The sequence below is a fragment of the Mangifera indica genome, chromosome 3 (assembly GCF_011075055.1).
Source record: "Mangifera indica cultivar Alphonso chromosome 3, CATAS_Mindica_2.1, whole genome shotgun sequence".
NCBI lineage: Eukaryota > Viridiplantae > Streptophyta > Magnoliopsida > Sapindales > Anacardiaceae > Mangifera > Mangifera indica.
Genome location: NC_058139.1, coordinates 18,818,572 through 18,842,064, shown reverse-complemented (window position 1 = coordinate 18,842,064; position 23,493 = coordinate 18,818,572). Strand labels below are relative to the sequence as shown.

At 34.4% G+C, this 23,493-nt stretch overlaps 1 protein-coding gene across 1 annotated transcript; it reads left to right on the top strand.

Moving 5' to 3' along the window:
• Positions 1-5,299: 5,299 nt before the first annotated feature.
• LOC123212599 (putative E3 ubiquitin-protein ligase LIN-1) lies at positions 5,300-12,227 on the top strand. The gene is made up of 17 exons (XM_044631778.1): positions 5,300-6,304; positions 6,522-6,594; positions 6,787-7,059; positions 7,173-7,246; positions 7,361-8,542; positions 8,890-9,031; positions 9,508-9,753; positions 9,851-10,145; positions 10,281-10,402; positions 10,501-10,620; positions 10,743-10,874; positions 10,962-11,084; positions 11,153-11,263; positions 11,344-11,490; positions 11,568-11,693; positions 11,801-11,917; positions 12,011-12,227. Exons 1-17 carry the CDS (start codon positions 5,574-5,576, stop codon positions 12,026-12,028), a joined length of 4,032 nt encoding a protein of 1,343 aa, XP_044487713.1. The 5' UTR covers positions 5,300-5,573; the 3' UTR covers positions 12,029-12,227.
• Positions 12,228-23,493: the final 11,266 nt, after the last annotated feature.

Genomic DNA, 23,493 nt, shown 5'->3' with positions numbered 1-23,493 from the left:
GGTTTTTAAAACCAAATTAAGGTTAAATGGTTCCATTGAGCGCCATAAGGTGTGTTGTGTTGCTTATGGTTTTTTTTAGGTAGACAACCTTGACTTTGAAGATAACTTTAGTCTTATTATTCACTCTGCCACTATTTGCACCATTTTATCTATTATTGCTATGTCTAATTGGTTGCTTCGTCAGTTAGATGTGAAGAATACTTTTCTTCACAGGTTTCTCTCTAAAGAGGTCTATATGGAACAACCTTTAGGTTATGTTAATCATGAGTAATATAACTGTGTTTATTGTCTACAATGAGCTATTTATGGTCTTAAACAAAACCCTCGGGCTTGGTTTCAATGCTTCAATGGTTTTCTTGTATAATTGGGTTTCATTGCGAGATCGGTTGATTTCTCACTTTTTGTTTATCATCGCTCTTGGGTAATTGTGATTATAGAATATATTATAATGATTATAGGAGATATTATAGAAGACATTATAATGATTTTAAGAGATATTAGGGGAAGCTATTATAGGAATTGTTGATTTCATATTTGTATAAATATATAAACTAATGTAAAGCTATTAATGTGAGCAATTTTTCTCTAAGCATTGTCTTACTGTTTTCCTTTTCAGCATCAAATCAATCTCTTCACCAAATGACTTAATCAAGTTTGTCCAAAACCCTATGAATTTCATTAAAATGTTTTATCACCTTATCTATGAGGATTTTGCAATTGTTTAAATATTTACAATTTAAAAAATTGCTTTAGGCAATTTATTTTTTTATAACAATTCATTCATTGATGTTAAAAATATTCCTTCTCTAATTACACCTAGACTTCCTTTGAGGCCATAATTTGGCCTCTTTGACCTGTTACATCCATTTGTAACATGAAAATGGACTGTTCAAACCTTACGATTTCTAAGAAAAATATGCAAGAAAGCTTGAACCTCTAGAGTCGAAACTAAGTACTTAATTGTAATTCCTTGCGAGCAATGAGCAACATTAACAGAAACCAAACTGAACAGCCATCCACTGTAGGCATTGCACATTTATAAAAGAGATAAATCATAAATGAACGATTTTAAGAAGCTTTATTAATTGATCAATATTTACCCACCATAATCACACATTGAATACGCACATTTATTTTCTCCAGGGCACTCCTCAAAACAAGAACCACAATGCTGAGGATCACTTTGAATATCAACACATTTTCCATCACAACAAACAAGTCCATAAACACAAACTCTTCCACAAGCTCCGCAGTGGCTTGAGTCTCTCAAAGTATCCTTGCAGAACTTTCCAAAACAACACATGGAGCCACCCCATGGATTCTTTTCACGATCCAGGCACACTCCAGGATCAATGGCACACGACAACACTCTTTGCCTTCCACGTAGTGCAGAACGAAAGAAGTTTAAATGCGTTGGAGCTTCATCAGAATCCTGAAAATTGCCCAGTTGGCGAGCAGCAGTAATGTTGATAATCACATGGGAAATTTTGATGAGGAATAGAAGGAGAAAGAATGGCCGAGAGCATGAAGAGAAAGAGAACATGGAAATTTACAGGCGAAAGTCGACATGGGTGTGTTTGGAATATGACCTTGTGAGGTTTAGCAGCTAAGGGAAGAAAGGAAGAATCTTTTTTTTTTAAATGGAATTAAAAATATAGAGCTGGTAAACTGCGACAGGAATAGATGCTTTCATTACGTAGAGGATGAACCTAACAAGTTTCAAAATATTGAGTTAGAGACGTGTAGAGGAGAAATATGGAGCAGGAATTCATAAATCTGACTTGTATAATTGTATATTTCGATGCTGATGAATGCTGAGTCCCGATTCCTCATTTTGTTTTCCATTTAGTCAATGAGAATCTTGCTACAATATTTTTTTTTTAATCATTTGGCATGCATGAGAGATTATTTAGAGTTCAAATTAGATATGTTACAGAGCGTTAAATTTGAGTTAAGTTGAGCTTGAACTTAAGTTTGTCAAATTCATTTTAAAGTTGTTGGCGTTCAATTCTTTTGAGGAGGGTCAAGATAGAGTTTGGCTACCATGTTTGGCCAAGTTGAAGTTTGAGCTTGACTCAACATTGTAGCCAAACAAATAATAACTAAAACGATATATGTTTTTATGTATATTAATTAAATCAACGTTGTTTTTATTGATTCATATAGATTTTTTTAGATTTGCAAATTTAATGAGTCGAATATCTCTTAAACTTGAATTTGAAAATATTTAGCTTGTATACTCGAACTTGAAATCAAATTTACTTGATTCAAGCTTGTTTTGAGTTTATTTAAGTAAAGTTAGAAAAGAACTCAATTCGAATTCCGTCTTAACTGGGTTAGTTTGCAACATGACCTAACCTCCTCAATTTAGGCATGACCCTTGGGGCAAGACATGACAATTGTAGGTCATGCCAAATCTGAGGGCTTTGCAGAACATATTGGGGGCGTTAAGGTTGGATTGGTGAAAAAATAATTTAAAATAATTTAAAAATTAATACACAGTGATAAATTAATCCATTAAAGGCCCTCAAGGCACGACTATTAGTCTTGGGCCATGCCTCCTGCCAACTCATTCGGCCAGTTATAGCTCAGCACGACCCGTGACCCCGATTCGCTGCACCAAATTCGGCTCAGCATAGCTCCGTGCCATGTCTAGGACTCTATATGGTTGAAAAAACAGGAAATTTGAGTTTAGAGGCTAGTTTTGATAATACTTATGGACATAACAAAAGAACTAGACTTGACAGTACAAATTAAATGAACAAAGATGTCATTAAGCCCCCCAATTAATGGACTGGCTCACGAGCTTTGGCAGACTGGCCAGTGTGGTGCCATGCTGTGCACGCCATGAAGAGGCTGACGGAGTAGGTGAGTCATGTTCAAGCGCATGATCCATGACTCTCCACAATTGGACGGTAAGAGAGGAGAGACTCTACAAAGTAGTCTACCATTGAAGCTATCACAAGATTGTCTTTTTCTTCATCACAAGATGCTGCAGTCTCTGCTCTGCATGTGAATGTGATCTTTGATCCAACGTTGAAAACTCCATTCAATTTTGAAGCCCGTGACAGACAAGAGTCCATTCCATCGGACCCACTGGCTCAACCCATCCAGCATATTCCAAGTTTCTATTCAATTATATTTTCTTTGTCAAATTTCCATTTCCTGCATATCCGGGCCATCTTCTTGGCTTCATCTTTAAATACTGTAAATTTATTGATATGATATGTCTAGCATTATTTGATTTAAATCATACAACTAAATCAAATAATTTAAAAATTATAGTTTAATTTTATTTAATTTATAAGATAAAATGGTTTAAATTAAAAATTTTCTAAATTATTTTTTTCAATTTGGATTATAATTTAAATAATTTTCAAACCAAATAAAATCATAAACAGTATTTTTAAAATATATATATAAAACTATGTTTGACTGAAAACAATTTGGTGGATATCTTTTTTTTTATATTTATTTTACCATTTTCTTTAAATATATATTCTATCTTTATTTTATATTTATTTTACATATTTATATTATATTTTAGAAAATTATAATTCAATTAATTTTATTAAATTATATATATATTTGACTTTAAAAAGTTTACACCATAATAGTGGAATAGTATATCGTACCGTATATCAAAAACATACTTTTTTATATTATATATTGTGTATCGTATTGTATGATGTAAATATGACAATTTTGCCCAAAATTTAGGGGCCTCAACCTTAACAGGGACAAGCATAAGAATCAGAAAAAATCTCTGCGATCAGGGACGGAGATACATGTGTACTATCCCCTCCCCATCTCTGTCCTCATCTTCACCTCCATCATTTTATATTAATATATTTACTTAAAATACCAACATATCTTTATAGTTTTAGATTATTTATGTTTTTCAAATTTATTTAGGTTTTTGTTGTACATATTAAAGCGGTTAATATATGATATTTGTGACTTTGAAATAGTGGATTGGTTTTAATTTTACTTAATTTTGTTATTTAATATATTTATGTTGTGTTTAAAGGGTATGGGGCAAGATTTTTTTCCATAGGTGCAAAGAAAAGATTTTTCTTCACGAGAGGAGATGAAAATCTTTGTTATCCCTGTAATAGGGACAAGAATTGATATCTCATGCAGAGATGGGGACAGGGATTGAGATCCCCTCCCCAACCCTCTCCATTATCATCTCTAGTATGATGCGTCTTTTAAAATAATAAAAAATTATGATAGACACGTTATCATTTTGAAAATTATCACAAACACTTTTACATTTGAAAATTTTTCATAATCACCCATGCTACACCATCATTTTCTCTGAAAAAAATTATTGATTCATATTAGTAATATGTATCATATTGTAGGATATATTTACTGTATCATATTAATTCAATACACCTTATGATATGTATGACTTCTATCTATATTGTATTGTATGATAAGATACATATCATATATCGTAGGATAGTTCAAACCATAATTTAAACCAGATCAAACTATATTTTTTTAGATTCATTTGGTTTGAAAAATTTTCAAACCGCTTTTTTTAGTTTGGTTTGAAAAAGTTCTCAAATCGCATTAAACCGGACTGTCTACACCCCTATTGATATGTATTGTTGGGATGTGTCTATAGATTGAAAAGTTTGTAGATGATAATGAGATAGATTTGTAGTTTTCAATTTCTGTTCAGTCAGTGAAGGTTATCCCTCTGAGCCAAATTGAGAAGAGGCTCTTCTGCTGCTGCACTGAGATGAGTCTCTTTCATTACAACTTCACAAATTCTATCATAATTGGCCTTCATCATACGAAACAAAAACATATAGAATGGCTACACCAAAGCAGCCATTTTAGCTCAAACTGGACCAGACCCACATCCAATATTGGCTTACTTGTGAAAAAAGAATTACCAGAACTACAAGATGAAAAATCTCAGTAGTTGCAATTTATTAGCTCTGAAGAAAACGTGATGGTCTGGTTCTGGTACTTTTTAATAATGAAGGCTTGCTCTCTGTCAAGTCAAATCGCAGTTTGTTGTACACTTGTTGAGGATAAAAAGAATATTCTAAGAGTGAAGAAATATATTAAAGAAGACAAGAAGTAACCTTCATTTTACTCCAAAGAACTTTCCGCTAGATTTTCCTGGGGACCATCCTGGATCAGCTGGAGCTTGAAATAATGCATTAAATAAGTATAAATGTTAGTAGATTCCAGTCTCATGAATGGAAAATACAGTAAGGCATTTAGAAAATGATTGTATATAATTTTACAATAGGAGGAAATAACAAACAAACAAAGGGCATGTGAAGATGAGTGTAAAAAACGTCTGATTTCTTTCTTATAATTTCTTCTCCAAATAGAGGCAACGGCCATTCTTTTGTCTGTATCTACAACGAAGAAAAAGAGAAGGCACTGAAGTTTGGAATTTGGCTGGAACAGTCACGGGGGAAATGTTCAGTACTTAAATTGTTTTACCATACTCATGTATCACTCTCTTCCTCTCTTATGTGCTTGAGCAAATATCACTTCTCTTCTTTTTCTTCTTGATGGAAAACAATTAGTCTAGCAGCTTCATGGCATCCCTTTCTAGTTCTTTTTTATCAGTTTCATATAGAGATAATGAGAGACCAGACCTTGAAACCATAAGGGTACTCGTCATTTCGATTAATCAATGCATTCTTGAATTCATAACAAACGTAGAGAGATGGAATTCTATAAAAATGAGATGCACATCCAAGATAAATATTCAAAAGCAGGAGTTTTTTGAATTCTCCGAGCAGTCGGTTCTATCAAATCTCTACTGGGGAATAGATTGTATTGAAGCTGCAATTCAGGCGAAATGGCCTGAAGAGAAAACTTTAAAGCTGAATAATTCAGAGTCAATGCTTCAGGTGCCTGCATTGCTTGATGAACATGAAGTCACTGCTGGAATTCCAAACAGTTACTTGGTTTGTTGCTCTTACTTCTACCTCTCTGTGATTAAGAAACTCCAGAAGGATGAACTGCAGGTAGCACTGAATTTTCTCCAAGCGTTATCAGTTCTTCCAAGACTGATAGCAATAGAATTAGCTCCGGAACTTTGCCGAAGTCTTTTTCATTCAGGCACCATGTCTGGGAGGAACTTCGAATCTTTTTACCTCGAGGACTTTGATAAAGAAAATGCCACTGAAACCATGAGGCAAATGGCGAAAAGATACAAACATTGGTTAATGTATTATCAGGTGTTGATGTACAAAGAGGCTCCACAGGCGCACTCTGGACAAAAGGATATTTCATCTCCTCATGCAGAAGCAAAAAATTCCAAGTAAGTGCTTCTTTAGGCCCATCTTAATATATACTGAAAATTTTGTGTAAATCTGAACTGAAGCCTGTTATTTATTTAACTGTGAAACATTAGCATGAATTCCATTCATTATTTTGTCTTCTTTTATTGCTTGTTCATCAAAATTCTCCAAGTTAAATTATTAAGAAACTATAAATGCCTCTGCATGATCTCTCTATAATTTACTATCTATGAACAGGCAAGAGGTATCCAGTGATTCAGAATCTTCAAAGGCAAATAAGCATGGACACACTTTGCAAACTTCCTGTAATGTATGCTTTGAATTACTTTTTTCTTTCATCTCTAGTACTATCAGTATCTGAAACCAGCTAAGTTGTTCTGTGCCAATGAGGATTCTCAGTTCTAAATCTGTTTTAAGATTAATATATTACAACACTTGGGATAAAATACAGTATGAATTTACAAATTTAATTTTCTTGTGATATGCTTTGATATTAATGCAGTATGCAAAGGTGCATCCACTTGATCCTCAAGAAAATGTAAGTGATGGCATGACATTTGAACCTATGGGAAGCAGAGAAGTTCTAGAAATTCAAGATTACTGTGAAGCTCCAAAATGTTTAAATAAAGTTCCAAGGTTACCACTTCAAACTGCAGAAATGAGAAGAAATTCAACCATCAAATGCCTCCAGGATATGCTGCAAGAATCCCTATCAGATGTGTCGAGTTCAGTCGATTCATGCACCACTGGTTTTGACAATGAAAGTGACTTTGAGGTACTTGTTTAATATATGTTACTATATGGTAATGATTTTGTACATTACAAGATAACGTCAATTTACTTACTAGTTTGTTGTTTCACATTTCTCATTCATCTCTTTGTGATTAGGAAAATCCGGTGGTCCCCTTGATTGGAAATGAAAGAATAATTGCAGATAATCCACAAGCAGGAACTTTTGATCAGTTAGGTTCAGTCACCTTTATAACTTATCCTTGTTGAATACTTAAGCCAACAGCAGATATCTAATATTGAGAGTTTCTGATTTTTTCCACATTTAAATGCAATGGCTTACGCAGGAAGCTGCTGACTTGCAGCTCTTTATCAAGCCTAGAATCCTCAACAATTACTTCCACAAAAGCTCCTCAACATCCTATGCACAGAGATTCTAATGAAGTACTCAATATCACTAAGGATATTTCTAAGAGATTCTTGAGTTCTTTAAATGATGTAGATCTATCCATTTTCAATTTTGAAGACCAAAGATCAAGTTACGCTCTCTATGACGAAGATTGTAAAATTCGGAGAACTTTAGAGCCACACAAAGTCCAGCACTTTGAACGCATAACATCTACATCTCTGCAGAAATATAGGCTTACTCAGATGGACTGCCACAGAAGTTCGACAAAGAAAAACCAGAAAACACATGGTAGCAAAAAATTCAACGAAGATTATCCACAATGGGAAAAGGATTCCAAGAGTGAATTGCTGAAAATAATTGAGAAAGCCATTTCAAGATTGTGTTTCTCAGAAGAATTGAGGGCATTTGACAAAGATTATGCTGTAGAAGTCAGAACCATTTATGAAATGCTGAAGAACAAAACAGGAGTAAAATACACTATGTTAAAAGATGCAATTTTGGAACAGCTACTGACAGCCATTTCAACCTCTGAAGACGACACAGTCGTAAGGGCATCAGTTTCTATACTAACAACTGTCATTTCAGCCAACGTATCAGTTGTAGAAGACATCAAGAAGAAGGGTTTGCAGTTAAAAGATTTGGCGAGTGCTCTTAAAAGAAATGTGCATGAAGCAGCTATCCTTATCTACTTGATAAAGCCATCTCCTACAGAAATAAAGACTCTAGACCTCTTACCAATGCTGGTGGAGGTCGTGTGCACATCAAACATTTGTAAGGGTGAGCCAGAATCAAGTCTCCTGACACCTCCAGCTGCATCATTGATGATTATTGAAGTACTGGTAACTGCATTCGACAATGCTACTAATAACATGCACTTGGCTACAATAAATTCGCCCCGTGTCCTCAGTGGCCTGCTAGATGTTGCAAGACAGCGGAACATAGAAGAATTAATCTCATTGGCTACTGTTCTTGTAAAATGTATGCAGTTTGACGGACAATGTAGGAAATATTTGTCTGAGTTGACTCCAGTGGCTCCACTTATCTGCCTCCTTCAAAGTAATGAGAAGCGTGCCATGCTCGTAGCTCTAGAATTTTTTCATGAGATCCTTTGCATGCCAAGGTACAGAAAAATGGTTCAAATTAGAATTTCACATTTCTATTATAACTATCTGAAAATTATGCCAAAAAATGCATAAAACATATGCTTTGTCAAAATGAAGTCCTTCAGATTTTTCACTGTCACAATCACTTGTTTGAAATCTTTTTATTGGACGTGTATAAACTTACTTCTAAATCCCCGTGTAAATTAGCATGAACTTGTATCTACTTACATTCATGTTACAGGGAAGGTCTAGCATGCATTCATTCTGTTTTTTAAGGACATTAGATGGAGCAAGATTTAATTATGCAGCTAACAGCAAGATCTCAATCTTAAGATGACCTCCTCAGATTTAATTTTTATTGCAGATCATCAGCCATAGGCCTGTTGCAGCGGATACATAAAGAAGGAAGCATCAACATCCTGCAGATATTAAAGCTTTCTCTCCTAAAATTGCAGCCTGAATACCAAATTTTTGCAGCAAATTTGTTGCTTCAGTTAGACATACTGGTAAATTTCAAATTATGAAAGCTTTTCTGAGAGAAATGATTTCAAATTGATGAAAGGCTAGAATATATACAATAATTCATCTAGACACATGACCTTTCATTACCTATAGGGAAGGACATTCAAACCATGACTTGTTAATGTTTTGTAAAAGTACTCTTTTGAGTTCTTTAGTTCAGAACACAAAGACTAGCTATGCTCCATTATTAGAAAATCATTTTCACTGTAAAGGATGACCAAGAGTTTAAGGCTAGCATGTTATATTAACAACATTCCAAGTTAGGCACATTGAGTACACAAGGCGAAATAATGGTGAGGTAGGGCACTTGAGGAGATATACTCTTCATGACCCCCATCCTGCAATACGGTTTTCTATCATATTTAGCTGATACTGAATAAAATTTTGCTCTATGCATCTCAAATTAAATGCAAAACTACTAGCTTAAATTGACATAACCAAAAAAAATGAATATGTACAGGAAAACTCCTCTGTTAAAAGTGCATTCAGAGAAGAGGCTATGCAGGTCCTCCTACAATCAGTGTCATCCGAAGAAAGCTCTACCACTCAGATTCTATCTACTTTCATTTTTTCAAACATTGGTGGAACTTTTTCCTGGATGGGGGAACCATACACAGTCGCATGGCTGGTGAAAAAGGCAGGTTTAAGCTCCTTTTGTCTTCGGAACATGATAAGAAACTTTGACTGGTTGGATCAAAGCCTGCAGGTAAGAAGCTTAAGAAATCAGTATGGCATACACATCTATCACTGATGATAACTTGAAGTAGTATTTATAGAATGAAGACAATTCACTGAACTTGCAGGATGCAGGAATAGACGCATGGAGCAGCAAGATTGCCAAAAGCATCATTGAAATTGGGAAACCTGTTTTTCATGCTTTAGAGAAGGGACTAAACAGTAAGATAAGGAGGGTTTCTCGGGACTCTCTCACAGCTATTGCATGGCTTGGTTTGGAAATTGCAAAAAGTCCAAATAGCCTAAGATATTCTGCATGTGAAATATTACTTGGTGGAGTTCAGCAATTTTTGCATCCTGGATTTGAGCTTGAAGAACGACTTCTAGCATGTCTCTGCATCTACAACTATGCTTCTGGTAAAGGTAATGGCGTCTAAAGTAACATGAGTACTTCTAATCATTGAGATAAATAAGCCACAGCAGAACTTTGCAAAACCATGAGTAGTGTAGCAATCAAGTATGGAATCAACAACCCGAATTCTGATACATTTTCTGTAGGAATGAAGAAAGTAATCAACTTCTCAGAAGGAGTGCGGGAATCACTGAGAAGACTTTCAAATGTGACCTGGATGGCAGAGGAATTACATAAAGTTGTTAACTTCTATCTTCCCAACATATCGGTTAGTAGTTCATCTGATAATGAATATCTGCATATACACAGTCAGTGACATTTGTTCTTTCACTTTCTTACCTATACCCTTTACAATGGTAAGAGCAGCGTATCTCTTGTGTACACACACCAATTCTGGAAGCAAGCTATAAACGCAGTGGAGCTGTAACTGCTCTTATCTACTACAAGGGACTGCTTTACAGTGGATACTCAGATGGTTCGATTAAGGTATGCTTATAGTGGATATAGGCTTACTGAATAAGTAATATGGTTCATGTTTGGAGCATCCAAAATGACTAGAACTGTGTTATTAAAAAACAACAATGGTGATGTTTGTGTGAATTAAACAGGTGTGGGACATCAGAATGCAATTGGCCAAACTTGTATGGGACATCAAGGTGCATAGAGAGGCAGTGACTTGTTTCTCTCTTTTTGAACCAGGGGAGAGCCTTTTAAGTGGATCGGCTGATAAAACCATCAGGGTATATAAAATTCTATATCTACAAAGACAATTTTCTTTCCTTCATCTGGTTGAAGAGTCCATTTTGAAATCCATCTTCATTTTACAGGTTTGGCAAATGGTCCAGAGGAAACTGGAGCTAATTGAAGTTATAGCGACAAAAGAACCAATTCAAAAGTTAGACACCTATGGCAAAACCATTTTTGCAATAACTCAACGCCACCAAATGAAGGTATAACTTAAAAATTTATCATGACCCTTTAAAAGTTAACTTCAGAAAGTTCCTTCATTTTTTTACAGGAGATTGACTCGTCAAGAGCCCTGAAAGATATCTCCAAGAGTAAAAATGTGAAAAGCATGAGTATTGTTCAAGGAAGGATTTATACCGGCTGCACAGATTCAAGCATACAGGTTTGCTTAAGGGTCATATTTTGCATAAACTCATGCATCAAAAGAAATCACAAATATCTGATTCATTAAAATCTTTTCAGGAATTAGCAATGACAAACTACCAGCAGCGAGAAATAAAGCCACCAGCAAAGATTTGGAGAATGAAAAGCAAGTCCATTAATTCAATTGTTGTATACAGAGAGTGGCTTTATAGTGCAAGTTCAATTGTAGAGGGCTCAAATATTAAGGTAAACTCAAGATTATCCTGTAGGCATACACACATACATTGCTCCAGCACCTTCCACTGATTGAAGGAACAATACAGGACTGGAGAAGACAATGCAAGCCACAAATATCGGTTGTTCCTGAAAAAGGAACAAGTATACTAGATATGGGAGTAGTGGAAGACTTCATATACTTAAATTGCAGCTACTCAGCAAGCTCTTTGCAGGTACTTTTATCCAGCTTTGCACATAGAAAAATCTGAGTCCATCAATCATATCTATCGATATGATTTCTAAAAGAGAAAATACTGATACATTTGATGTATGACTACAGATTTGGTTGAGAGGTACACAAAAGAAAGTGGGGAGAATATCAGCTGGAAGCAAGATAACAAGTCTCCTCACTGCCAATGACATAGTTCTATGTGGTACAGAGACAGGTCTAATCAAGGTTTGTTCATTGTTCGTTGACACAACTCCCAATCAAAATTGTTTAATTCTCTCAAGTATTTGCTCTAATTTCCTTGATCAATAAACTCAACAGGGTTGGATCCCTCTCTAGCAAAAACCACAAGAAGCAAAAATCGTTGTGGAATTTTCACCAGGAGAACAAATAGACTTGTGGGTGCTAATCAGACAGCCACAATCCATTATATATATATATGTATTGTTGATCTCAATCGCAAAGTCACTTTGTATTATAGTTATACAACACAGTCTGTAATATATTTCATATATATATATATATATATATTCCTTTCTTCTTTGTATAGACAGAGCTTATTTATTGTATAACAAAAATCAATTAAAAAATAAAATACTCGGTCACTTGACAATATACCAGAAGTCGTATCAGAAGTATATATCTAAAAGCTATAAACTATATTTCGGGGAGTATTATTATATATCGATGGCTTAAAGTCTTCAACAAAAGTCCGGAAAAGTATAAGAACTCGAAGATGTTCAAAATAACTTGGCTCCTCCTCATGATCCTGAAAGGTCTCCCTTATTTTCTCAAACCCTGTTATTCTCTTTTGTTTATTATTTTTTGTTGTCATTTAGTAACTTTTTTCTTTTCCTGAAGTAATCGAAATTTAATTTCGACTTAACGCATTGATTACTATTGAGTAGTAGGAATTAATCGTTCCAGTTAACCTGTACGCCTTGCCAATTTGAATGCAACGAGCTGTGGAAATCAACTGTCAGGATCTTCCAATGTGATTTATCACTAAGAGTTCTGTATGTTTTATGGTTTTAAGAAATTATGCTTGCGTCTTTTAGTTTTAGGAATTCAGACTTGTTAGTTACTTTTTTATTTGGTTCGGTAATATTACTTTGCTTTTATCTATTGGCAAACTTGACATGATTTGAATCTTCCTTTGGAATATTGCTTTTACTGTAATGCAGGGCCGAAGGATTCCGGAGATCCTCAGAAAGCAGGGACTTGAAATGCTTTGGTTGTTGATCCAACAGAGCAATTAAAGAACAAATGGGCCACACTAGGCCAAGCCAGGCCTAAGGGTCATGTTAAGTCAGCTCGTAGAAAAAGATACACCCATAACACGACCCTACATATATAGAGTTGTGTCATCTTAGCCCTACACACCTGTAGGCAGCTGTTAAAGGTTTTTTTTTTTTGTTTTTAATTAAAAAATTAAATAAAAATTATTTTCTAATTACTAAAACCAAAGATAGTATCTGAATATTTTATTGATAATTTTTACTTGTAACAAAGAAATAATATAGTTATATGATGAAAAATATTATAACATATTACAAATCAATTTATTTACATAATATACAATTATAAATATAAATATGATATACATGTCATCATCTACTTGTCCTCAAACTCGAGATTTTGAAATTATTCGAAAATATCTTCTACGACTTAATTTTATAATTTGAAATCAGTTTTCACTTAGTCATTTATACACATAATCATCTCAACTATGTGTGAGTGTAAATTGGATTGTTTATTATTTAGCATGCATCCACCTGCACTAAAAACAGTTTCAATACTATAATAAACACCAAAGGGATTAGTAGATTTAGGTGTAGGGTTTCCATGGCATTGGTAACTGACAGCGCAGTGGAATTCAAAATTTCAAAAATCCCAAAAACCCTAATCAGAATATCCGTTTTAGACATACATTCATGAAAATGTAAAATACTTATAGGGTGTTTTAGGTTTATACCTATGTTGGTGGCTCCTTTAAATCTTGAAGTGGCTGAAAACTTAATGTTATCCAACCTTCAAGAGGTGGCACTTTAGTATTCATACAAAGCATGAACATGTAAAAGGCAATCCAAGGAAAAGGCTATTAAGGCTTCTTTACTGGATTAATCGTATTCACAAAAGGAGAGAAAAATGAAACCTGTGGCTAGGGTTTCTTTAAAGTACTTGTTATTTATGAGTTATGATTCTAACACACGTTTTTATATGTGCAAGTGTCCAAGTGCAATATGTTAGAGTATGCCCTAAAAACCAATCGTTTTGTCAGTTTCAAGGCTTGTATATCTTGCATATACATTATTAATAAAGGAAGAGTTATATCATACTTCACATGTTTTCTTTGTTACTTTTATATCTATATTGTAGTTATATATTACATTCATATTAGCTATATACATATGACATATAGAGGTCCCAATGAGTTTTAATAAACGTCATCAAATTATTCCCTACATACGCAATCTGTTTGGGCAATAGTATTATATAGTGGGCATGTGTTATATCACCATAGAATATCATTGGATGTTTTTAGGTATGGTGGATGTATACATGGGTAAACAATAGAACCGTTTGATGGTTAGAGAACTGATCAAAGGTTATTATATTATATTGTTTATCGAACGTGACCACTGAACGATGATCACATGGACATTGATATGTAATCAATGATATATCATAAAATCATACTAGTGTATAAATTCTTTGACCTGAGATATCATATTTGTACTTCGTTTCAAGACATATGGTTCATATGGTGTATAACACAAGGCTAACTATGTCTCGTTCAAAAGCCGAGTTGATTATATGTTGCTTAAGCGAAAGGGCAAGTGATAATCATACATGGATTCATCAGCTTAACTGCTCTTAAGTTTTTATACGAATATCGAGAAACATAAAAATCTAATACACTGGCCAGTGTAGATAAAAGACCACATGAAGAAAGTTTCGATGTGGCACATTATGATATATTACTTGATATTCGAAGAGAGTTAATATTGGATTTTAATATTCCATGAATCCAAATTTAATTGGGATGTAACGACGGAGGGATTGGACTACATGGTAAGTATGAGTACGAAAGGTTCATTTAATATTATTGGAAACATGTATTTCATTATGATGTAGGGGTCATGGGACATTGCTAGATGACACTGCATGATTAGTGGGAGTTTCGTTTCGTAACGAAAAATGAAGTATATCAGTTAACAATAGTTTTAGGTTATACAGTGATATAACGAAACGTATTATCTGATATGGGGCTCACAGCTATGTCACTATAAACCTTAAAGGTCACACCCATATTTTAAGGAAAAAAATAGTGTTATGAAGATGAAAATATTTATCCACGGTTGGCTAGTACTTTCCGAGGATAAAAATAATACTTTCGAATAAGATTCGAAAAAAGAACAAAATTATTATTTTAAACTTTTGAAATTGTTTAGAAAGTGGTACACATAATTTTGGGCACAAATTAATTAACATGTGTCAAAATATTAGTTACTCTTAATGATAAGCCAATAGAAATTAAACACATGCTTAATTTGATAAATATCAAGTTTAAGCTTAATAAATGAGAGAGAAATATAGAAAAATTAGAGAATTTTTCTTCTTCTTCTTCCTTTTGTCGAGAAAAACTTCCATTTTTCTTCCTTGAATGGTACAAGTCAAGAGATCACTTATTTTAGTGATTCAAGCTTTCTAACTTCAAATCAAATTACAAGGTACAAGGTAGTTTACATATTTCTATAATTTATTTCTTGAAACAATATGTAAATTTTATATTACCATTGTTACATATGATGTAAACATAATCTAAAAATTTAATTTTCTTGTCAAAATCCTACACAACAAAGATTTCATCTAAACCTGACACCCTCAACACATATGCACAGTTGGCATATAAACATGCACAACTAGCATGTTTCAAACCATGCATGGGTGGCACATAAATTATGCCACTCAACATGATTTTATGCATTGCACAGCTGGATAATATTTTTTCAATCGTGCCATGCATTATATATATTACATGGTGCCACCTAGCACCATGCATACCAAGTTTGACTTGGTCAAAGCATGATGAATAGGTTCTCCCCTTCCCTAAACATTAGGATTATCACCCAATAATCATTGCCTCTAGATTCAAATCAATTCTTATATGTGTGTAATCCATAAGCTCTCTATTGAACTAAAAATGTTTGAATTCGGACTAAATTTAGAAATAGACCAAGATTGGCTTTTAGCGAAGCATTATGGCCACCCAGACAACAAAGTATTAGCAAACATCTTTTAAGTATTTATAACATCACAATTATATATAATTCAATTCTTTCGTCAACCAATATCTCTCGAGGCTAAAATATAGAAAAATGTTTATCTTGGTAATTCCTTGGTATGAACTGATACACATCAATGACTAATATGAATTAGTCTACTACCTCATCCTACTTTGGCACAAATTCAAGTTGTGTAGATGCCATTCAATATTCTTATGTGAGATATTTTTCTCTGTGCTCAAGAGTGATGAATCCTTTATTAGTCAATCATAACTTCCATATATCTCATGATATGGTCGATTACCATATTTATAGTTACCTTTATTATGACAGCACGTTAGATAGTGTCAAATCATATCAATTCTTACACAAGACAGTTTGACAACCTCAAGTCAATGATCATATGCACTCGTGATGTTAAGAGGATTTATTCCATAAACATTGGAGCAACCATCTATATGGATATCCTTTACTCAGGTCAATCCAATGAACACATCTTGATAAGGCCATTAATTGTTACTATTTTAATTTATAATTCCCTTGTGTTATGTGGAAATTTGATGCAATCTAATAGGATTACTTATCTTTTTGCTTTTAGGAAGCTTTGAGCAATTTTGGAATAAATAGGGCCAAAAAGAGGAAAAACTGGAGCAGATATATTAAACTGGAAATTTCGTAATGCAGACTAGGCGTGGGCACGTGAAAGAAGAGAGCAGAATCCGAAAAGCAGATCTGAACGCCCAAATCAGTTGCAAGAGTCCAGAAAATATTAAGATTTGCTTCCTAGGAAAAGGATAATCACCAGCTGGAAAAGAGGATTAATTGAGCTAAATAAGGAATGATATTTTTGGAAGAAGGATTTATATTAAAAATATATATCTTTTCCTTTTCCTTTCTTTTTGGGAAGATATGGATCACTTTGCTTGATTGGATTAGGAGATTAGGAGATTAGGATTCAATTTCCAGATTTTTAGTAGGAAGATAATATATATATATATTCTTATTTTTTTTATTTGAGTTTTATCATCCATTGTATTGAGAGAATTAGAGAGCAAAACATGTTCTACAGTGGCTGAGTAATTTATCTTGGTTGAAGGGATCTGAAACCATGGAACTACAATGATTGTGAGATTTATTTTTGTTCTTTAATACATCTTTTAATTAATTGAGTATTGGTTATCTTTCTGAATTATTTTTCATGATTGTGTTGGTTGATTTCTAAGATGCGCAATTAGTTTATCAATTAATATAATCTATTGCTAGTTTAGGTGCTGAATCTGTAATTGTTCAATCCACCTAATCGAAGTGGCAACTAGGTTTATCGTTTGCTGCGTCAGAAACTTTAAATCCTAGGAAAATAATCAACTGGATTAAATGCAACGTCGTACGTTTGTGTTGTCTTGCTTTGTTGGTCTTTCTAATTCGTAATGCTATTGTTTAATTAAATTCGAGATCGTATCCGAATTATTAATCAATAAGGGTTAATTGGAATACATGTTTTTGGTTAACTAATCGTAAGGAATGACAGGTAAATTTAATACCACAACGAATATTCAATTAATTAATTTGATATTTTGTTTCGATGATCGATCGTAGTTCCAATGGTGGATGTGACCGAAGACCAAGGTTTGTTAAATCAATTTATTCCTTTTAGATTACTTTTCTGAATTTTTATTTATTGTTTTCCATTATAATTTGCATTCAGTTCAAAACCCCCCTTTTATTTCTTTGTTTCGATTATTTGTAACGACGTACTAATCAAGGCTCTTCGAGGGATCGATCCCTACTTTCCTTTACTACATTTTTGTTACAGGAACTTAGGATTTAATTTGGGTGTCAACGATAGCACGTACCAAATTTTGGCGCCGTTGTCGGGGAGTTTTTAATTTGTATGTTCGTTACGCGATCTTTGAAACAAGTTAGTTTACAGTTTGATCCAGAAATTGAAAAGACTGCAAAAGGGCTAAGAAAAGAAGCGAAAAGGAGACTACAAGCACACAGATCTGCTTGCGAAACAGAGGAAAACATGGTTGAAAATCAGACTTTAAGAGAGCTTGCTGCTCCAGATTTAAATCAACAACCACACTGCATTACTTTTCCGAATTTAGATGTTAATACCACCTTCGAATTAAAATCTGGACTAATTCATTTTTACCTATTTTTCGTGATTCTGCGGGTGAAGATCCTCATAAACATTTAAAAGAATTTCATGTGGTGTGCACCGGAATGAAACCGAATGGAGTAACCGAAGAACAAATCAAGATGAGGGCTTTTCCGTTTTCTTTGAAAGATGATGCGCAAGATTGGTTGTATTATCTACCTGTTGGAAGTATCACTACTTGGCATAAGATGAAAAGATTATTTCTGCAGAAATTTTTTCCAGCATCAAGAGCAACCAGCATAAAGAAAGAAATTTGTGGCATTAGGTAGCAAAGTGGAGAGTCTTTATACGAATATTGGGAGCGCTTTAAAAAACTTTGTGCAAGCTGTCCACATCACCAAATTAGTGACCAGCTACTTATCCAATATTTCTACGAAGGACTTCTATCGAATGAGAGAAATATGATTGATGCGGCAAGTGGTGGAGCATTGGCTGACAAAACACCTGAAGCAGCCCGGAATTTAATTGCAAATATGGCGTCAAATTCACAACAATTTGGGAATAGATTAGACCATTCGTCTCGGCGCGTCAATGAGGTAAATGTATCTTCTCTTGAAAGACGACTTGATGATCTAACTACTCTTGTACGTCAAATGGCTGTAGGAAAAACAGAGGCAGCGAAAGTTTACGGAATCTGTTCAGTAGGAGGACATCCAACTGATATGTGCCCAACACTTCAGGAGGACTACTCTGAACATGCTAATGTAGTGGGCGGATTTTTAGGACAGCAGCAGCGAAATCATAATTATAATCCCTATTCGAATACTTACAATTCAGGTTGGAGAGATCATCCTAATTTTCGTTATGGGAATGCACATGTGGATCAGCCTTCAAATAATTTTCAGCCATACCAACAGCATTATATTCCTAGACAGCAGCAACCAACTCAAAATTCTAACTCAGGTACATCTCTTGAAGATATTGTTAAAAGTTTGGCTACTAACACTATGAAATTTCAGCAGGAAACCAGAACTAGCATTCAAAATCTAGAAAATCAAATGAGCCAGATGGCTACTGCAATCAATAGGCTGGAAGCACAAAATTCAAGCAAACTGCCGTCACAAACTGTGATGAACCCAAAGGAGAATGTTAGTGCCATAATGTTGAGGAGTGGAAAGGAGTTGGAGATGCCAATTAAAGCACAACCTGCACCAGCACAGCCAGCAGAAAATAGAGAAGAATTAGCAGCAGAAAATAATTCTTCTGAAAAGGTAGCGGCAGGTAAATATCCTTCTTTCAGCGAATACAAACCTGTTCCTCCTTTTCCTGAAGCTTTAAAACTGAAGTACGAACGTAATGCGGATTTATATGAGACCTTTCGAGAGTGTGAAGTCAATATTCCACTGTTTGATGCAATGAAACAAGTGCCTCACTATGCTAAATTTTTGAAAGAGCTGTGTACATTGAAAAGAAAGCAAAAACTCAAAAGGTATGAAAAAATCAAGGTAGGAGAAAATGTTTCAGCCATAATTCGCAAAAATCTTCCTGAAAAATGCAAAGATCCAGGTATGTTTTGCATCCCTTGCACCATAGGAGGAACAAAAATTAAAAAAGCCATGTTAGATTTAGGAGCATCTATTAATGTAATGCCATATTCCATTTATTCTGCTCTTAATCTTGGACCTTTAGAAAAAACTGGCACAGTTATTCAGTTGGCTGATAAATCAAATGTATATCCCAAGGGGTTAATGGAAGATGTTCTTGTTCAGGTTAATGATAAATTAATTTTTCCAGCTGATTTTTATGTTCTTGACATAGAAAATAATGACCAATCTGCACCTATTTTGCTAGGAAGACCCTTTCTGAAAACAGCTAAAACGAAAATTGATGTTCACAAAAGCACATTGACCATGGAGTTTGATGGTGAAGCTGTCCAATTTAATATTTATGATGCTATGAAATATTCTGATGTGGATTTTCCTATGTATTCAGTTGATTTAATTGATTCTCTAGCGCAGGATATACTTGATGGTGATGATAAGTTAATGGTGGCTAACCATAAAAATATATTGAAAGAAAGAGATGAATTTAAATTAATTTCAGATGTGCAGAATGCAGGGACAGAGATGAATGAGTTCAGAGAGCTGAAAAATACAGGTAATTTATTTTATATTGAGCTGCCAGTGTCTAATGAAAAATTGTTACCTTCTATTTTGCAGGTACCAGAGCTGGAACTGAAACCTCTTCCAAATCACCTTAAATATGTGTACCTAGGAGATGGGAAAATCTTACCAGTGATCATTTCCAGCAAGTTAAATGAGCAGCAAGAAGAGAAACTGGTGCAAATTCCGAAAAAGCTAGAGATTCAGAGCTTAGCGACATCAAAAGTATTTCAAGTTAATGGCCATAGACTCAAACTGTTTTACAAAGGAGTGCCAGCTGAAAACATCGGAGAAGTGGAGCTGAAAGATCCCGGATAAATAAGATGAAGGCATTACGTCGAGCCAATGACTGTAAACAAAGGCGCTACTTGGGAGGCAACCCAAGCTTTCTATCTTATTTTAATTAATGCTTAAATTTTAATTTTCTAGACATTTGCTTTAATTTCGGTTTATGTTTTCCAATTTTAGTTTTAAATTTTAGTTTATGATATTTAGATATTTAATTAGCAATTATTTTATGATTTTCGCTTAGGTTTATTTTAATTTATTTTCATGTTACTGTTCAATCGTCTTCTTCCTCCTGCAGGTTCCAGTGAGCTATCTGTAAATGTTCATGGGGGAGAAATCTGCATTTTGGTATTTTGGAACTGGGTCATGTGCTTCCGTCAAAAGTCTAGCTTCTGCTTTGCTATTTTCTTAAATTCAAGGGGGTCATATGATTTAGTGTGATTATAAGGCTGGGTTTATTTGCTTCCAGAGACCATATTCGCCAAACCTACGCCTCACAATTTCTCTCCAACTAAAATAAAAACCTAGCAGCCCCTTTCCTCATTCTGCAACGCCATGGTCAGAACCCATTCACATGCATCAAAGAGCAGCAAAAACCCACCCATCGGAGGCCTCCTACACTAGAGCTGTTATCAAAATCTGAAGAATCCTCCATCAATTGCAACTCTCCAAAAATTTGAACTACTGTTCTTTTTCCCCAAATCCAGAGAAGTCTTCTTTCCCTTTTCTTTTAAATTTCAGTTCTCATTATATTATGTTTTGTTTAAACATTGAGGACAATGTTTAGTTTAAGTGAGGGGGAGGGTTTATTTGTGTTTTCTGCTGTTCATTTTTCTGTTGTGTACTATTCTGTCCTTCAGTTTTATTTTATTTATTTATTTATTTTTTCCTGCACTGTTTTGTTTACTTGTTTTGTTCTTCTTTGCTCTAGTCTTCTCTGTTCTGCTTTTCTATTCTGTTTCGCTGTCAGTTTTTTTTTTTTTTGTTCTGTCATCCTTGTGTTAGGCGTATTCTGTTATGCCTAAAAATTTTTGCTTTGTTTTGTCTATGTTGCTGCTCTTTACTGGATAAAGTTTGATTTTTATGGCAGCTAGTGTATCCTTCCTTGTTTTAAGTCAGCTAAACAGTCCATTAATCTCACTTTGAATGAATTAATTTGTATGCATGCCTTGGAATTTAGCCGATTCAATAGGAGAGCATTGTGCACTGATTTGTTAGATTAATTAGGGGTATGCATTTAAACAAATTTTGATAATTGAGTGCTCGAGTTTGTTTGAAGTTGAGGTGAATTTATTTAACTTGTGAGTTTTGAGCCGAAAAAGATTGAAACATTCATATCAATCTATGTTTTCTTTGATGAGTGATATGCTTCCATGTGAATATATCTCTAGAACTTGCTTTGAACCGTTTTGAGACCACATTGAAATATGCATGCATGGAAATGATAAAGGCATTCTTGTTTAAAACCTTTAGCTTAAAAAAGCCATCCTATTTTAATTTCCCTAGTTAGCCCCTTGAGCCTTACAAAACTCTTTATTCTTTGTGCTAAAACCATATTACAAACCCAAGCCTTCAAGCAAATATCCTCACCCAACCATGAAAATTAGCAGGGCATTTAAACTAAAATTTGTTGCTTGGTGAATTTGTTGTCTTGAGAAATTTAAATTTGGGGGAAAAGGGAGCTTAATTGTATAAGAAAAGATGATGAAAAGAAGTTGGCATGAAGAGTGCTATTGAGATTGCCTTATATTGTTATCTTTGCTACCCAACTCTTTTAATTATTTGAAAAAAAAAAAAAAAAAAAAAGAAGTTGAAAAAGAGAGAAGAGAAAGGCAATGGCAAGTAGCAAAGAAATGTGGTGAATATGGTGGCTTTAACTTTACATTTTTGATCCCTTTAGGTGTTTAGATGTTTTGTTAATATTCATGGTTTTAACCTTTTGTATCCATTAATCCTCACCTTTACCCAAAGCCCCATTACAACCTAAAATAAAGTCCTTTTGATTTATGCATGTAACATCCCTCCCTAGAAGTACTACCCACCGAAGGAGGAATGTTACGAATTAATATTCGTAGCGTCTATTTTTTTCTTTTTAAAAATACTTTACAATAAACGCATCTTTAAAAGTGTTTAGAAAGTATTCCAAGAAAACTGAAAATCTGGAAGCGAACAAAAGATGTATATACTCATATGAAAACTCATCTGAAAGCATCTGAAAACAAGGAGTAATCATATGCAACTGTACCATAATCTCAAAAAGTCAAAAGTCGATAAAAACATGCCACTGTATGCATATAATATAAACCAGAGATAACCTGCTCCAGCCGGATCTACCTACGCTGACCTGACCCTGCCTCGCAGCTACCTCGATCACCTGTACCTGCAATCAGGAAAGAAAAAGGGAGTGAGTGATAAGAACACTCAGTAAGGGGAAAAATTAAGTAAACTATCCCTTTTTTTCCTGTTCTAACTCACTTTTGGGACTCAACCTCACATCTTAACCTTTATAAGAGATTGAGGGGATAATTTAGTTCACTCTTTACTATTTGGGTCATACTTCGTCCCATCTGGTGTCTATTTAATACTTTCTGGAAGCTAACTATAGGGATTTGGCACTTTTCTAAGCTCAAGCTCTTTTTCTTTCACTACACTATTTCTGAATCTGAATTGAGCTCTACTGCGAGCATGCTCTACTGTGAGCGGACCCTACTAGGGGTCTATGTCCTACTACGGACGTGTCCTACTGCGGACGTGCCCTACTGCGGGCGGTGTAGTGTAAAGTGCCCCCTCATAGTTTATAACATACATACGGATCTTATATTTTACTAAATTTGCTTCCATTTAATTTTATTCATAACTCACCAGACATTACTCTTGGGACGACCCCTAAATCTTGAGTCCCAAATTCTTTTTCTTATTTTTCTTTCTTTTTCTTTCCTTCTTTTCTTTCCTTTCCTTTCCTTT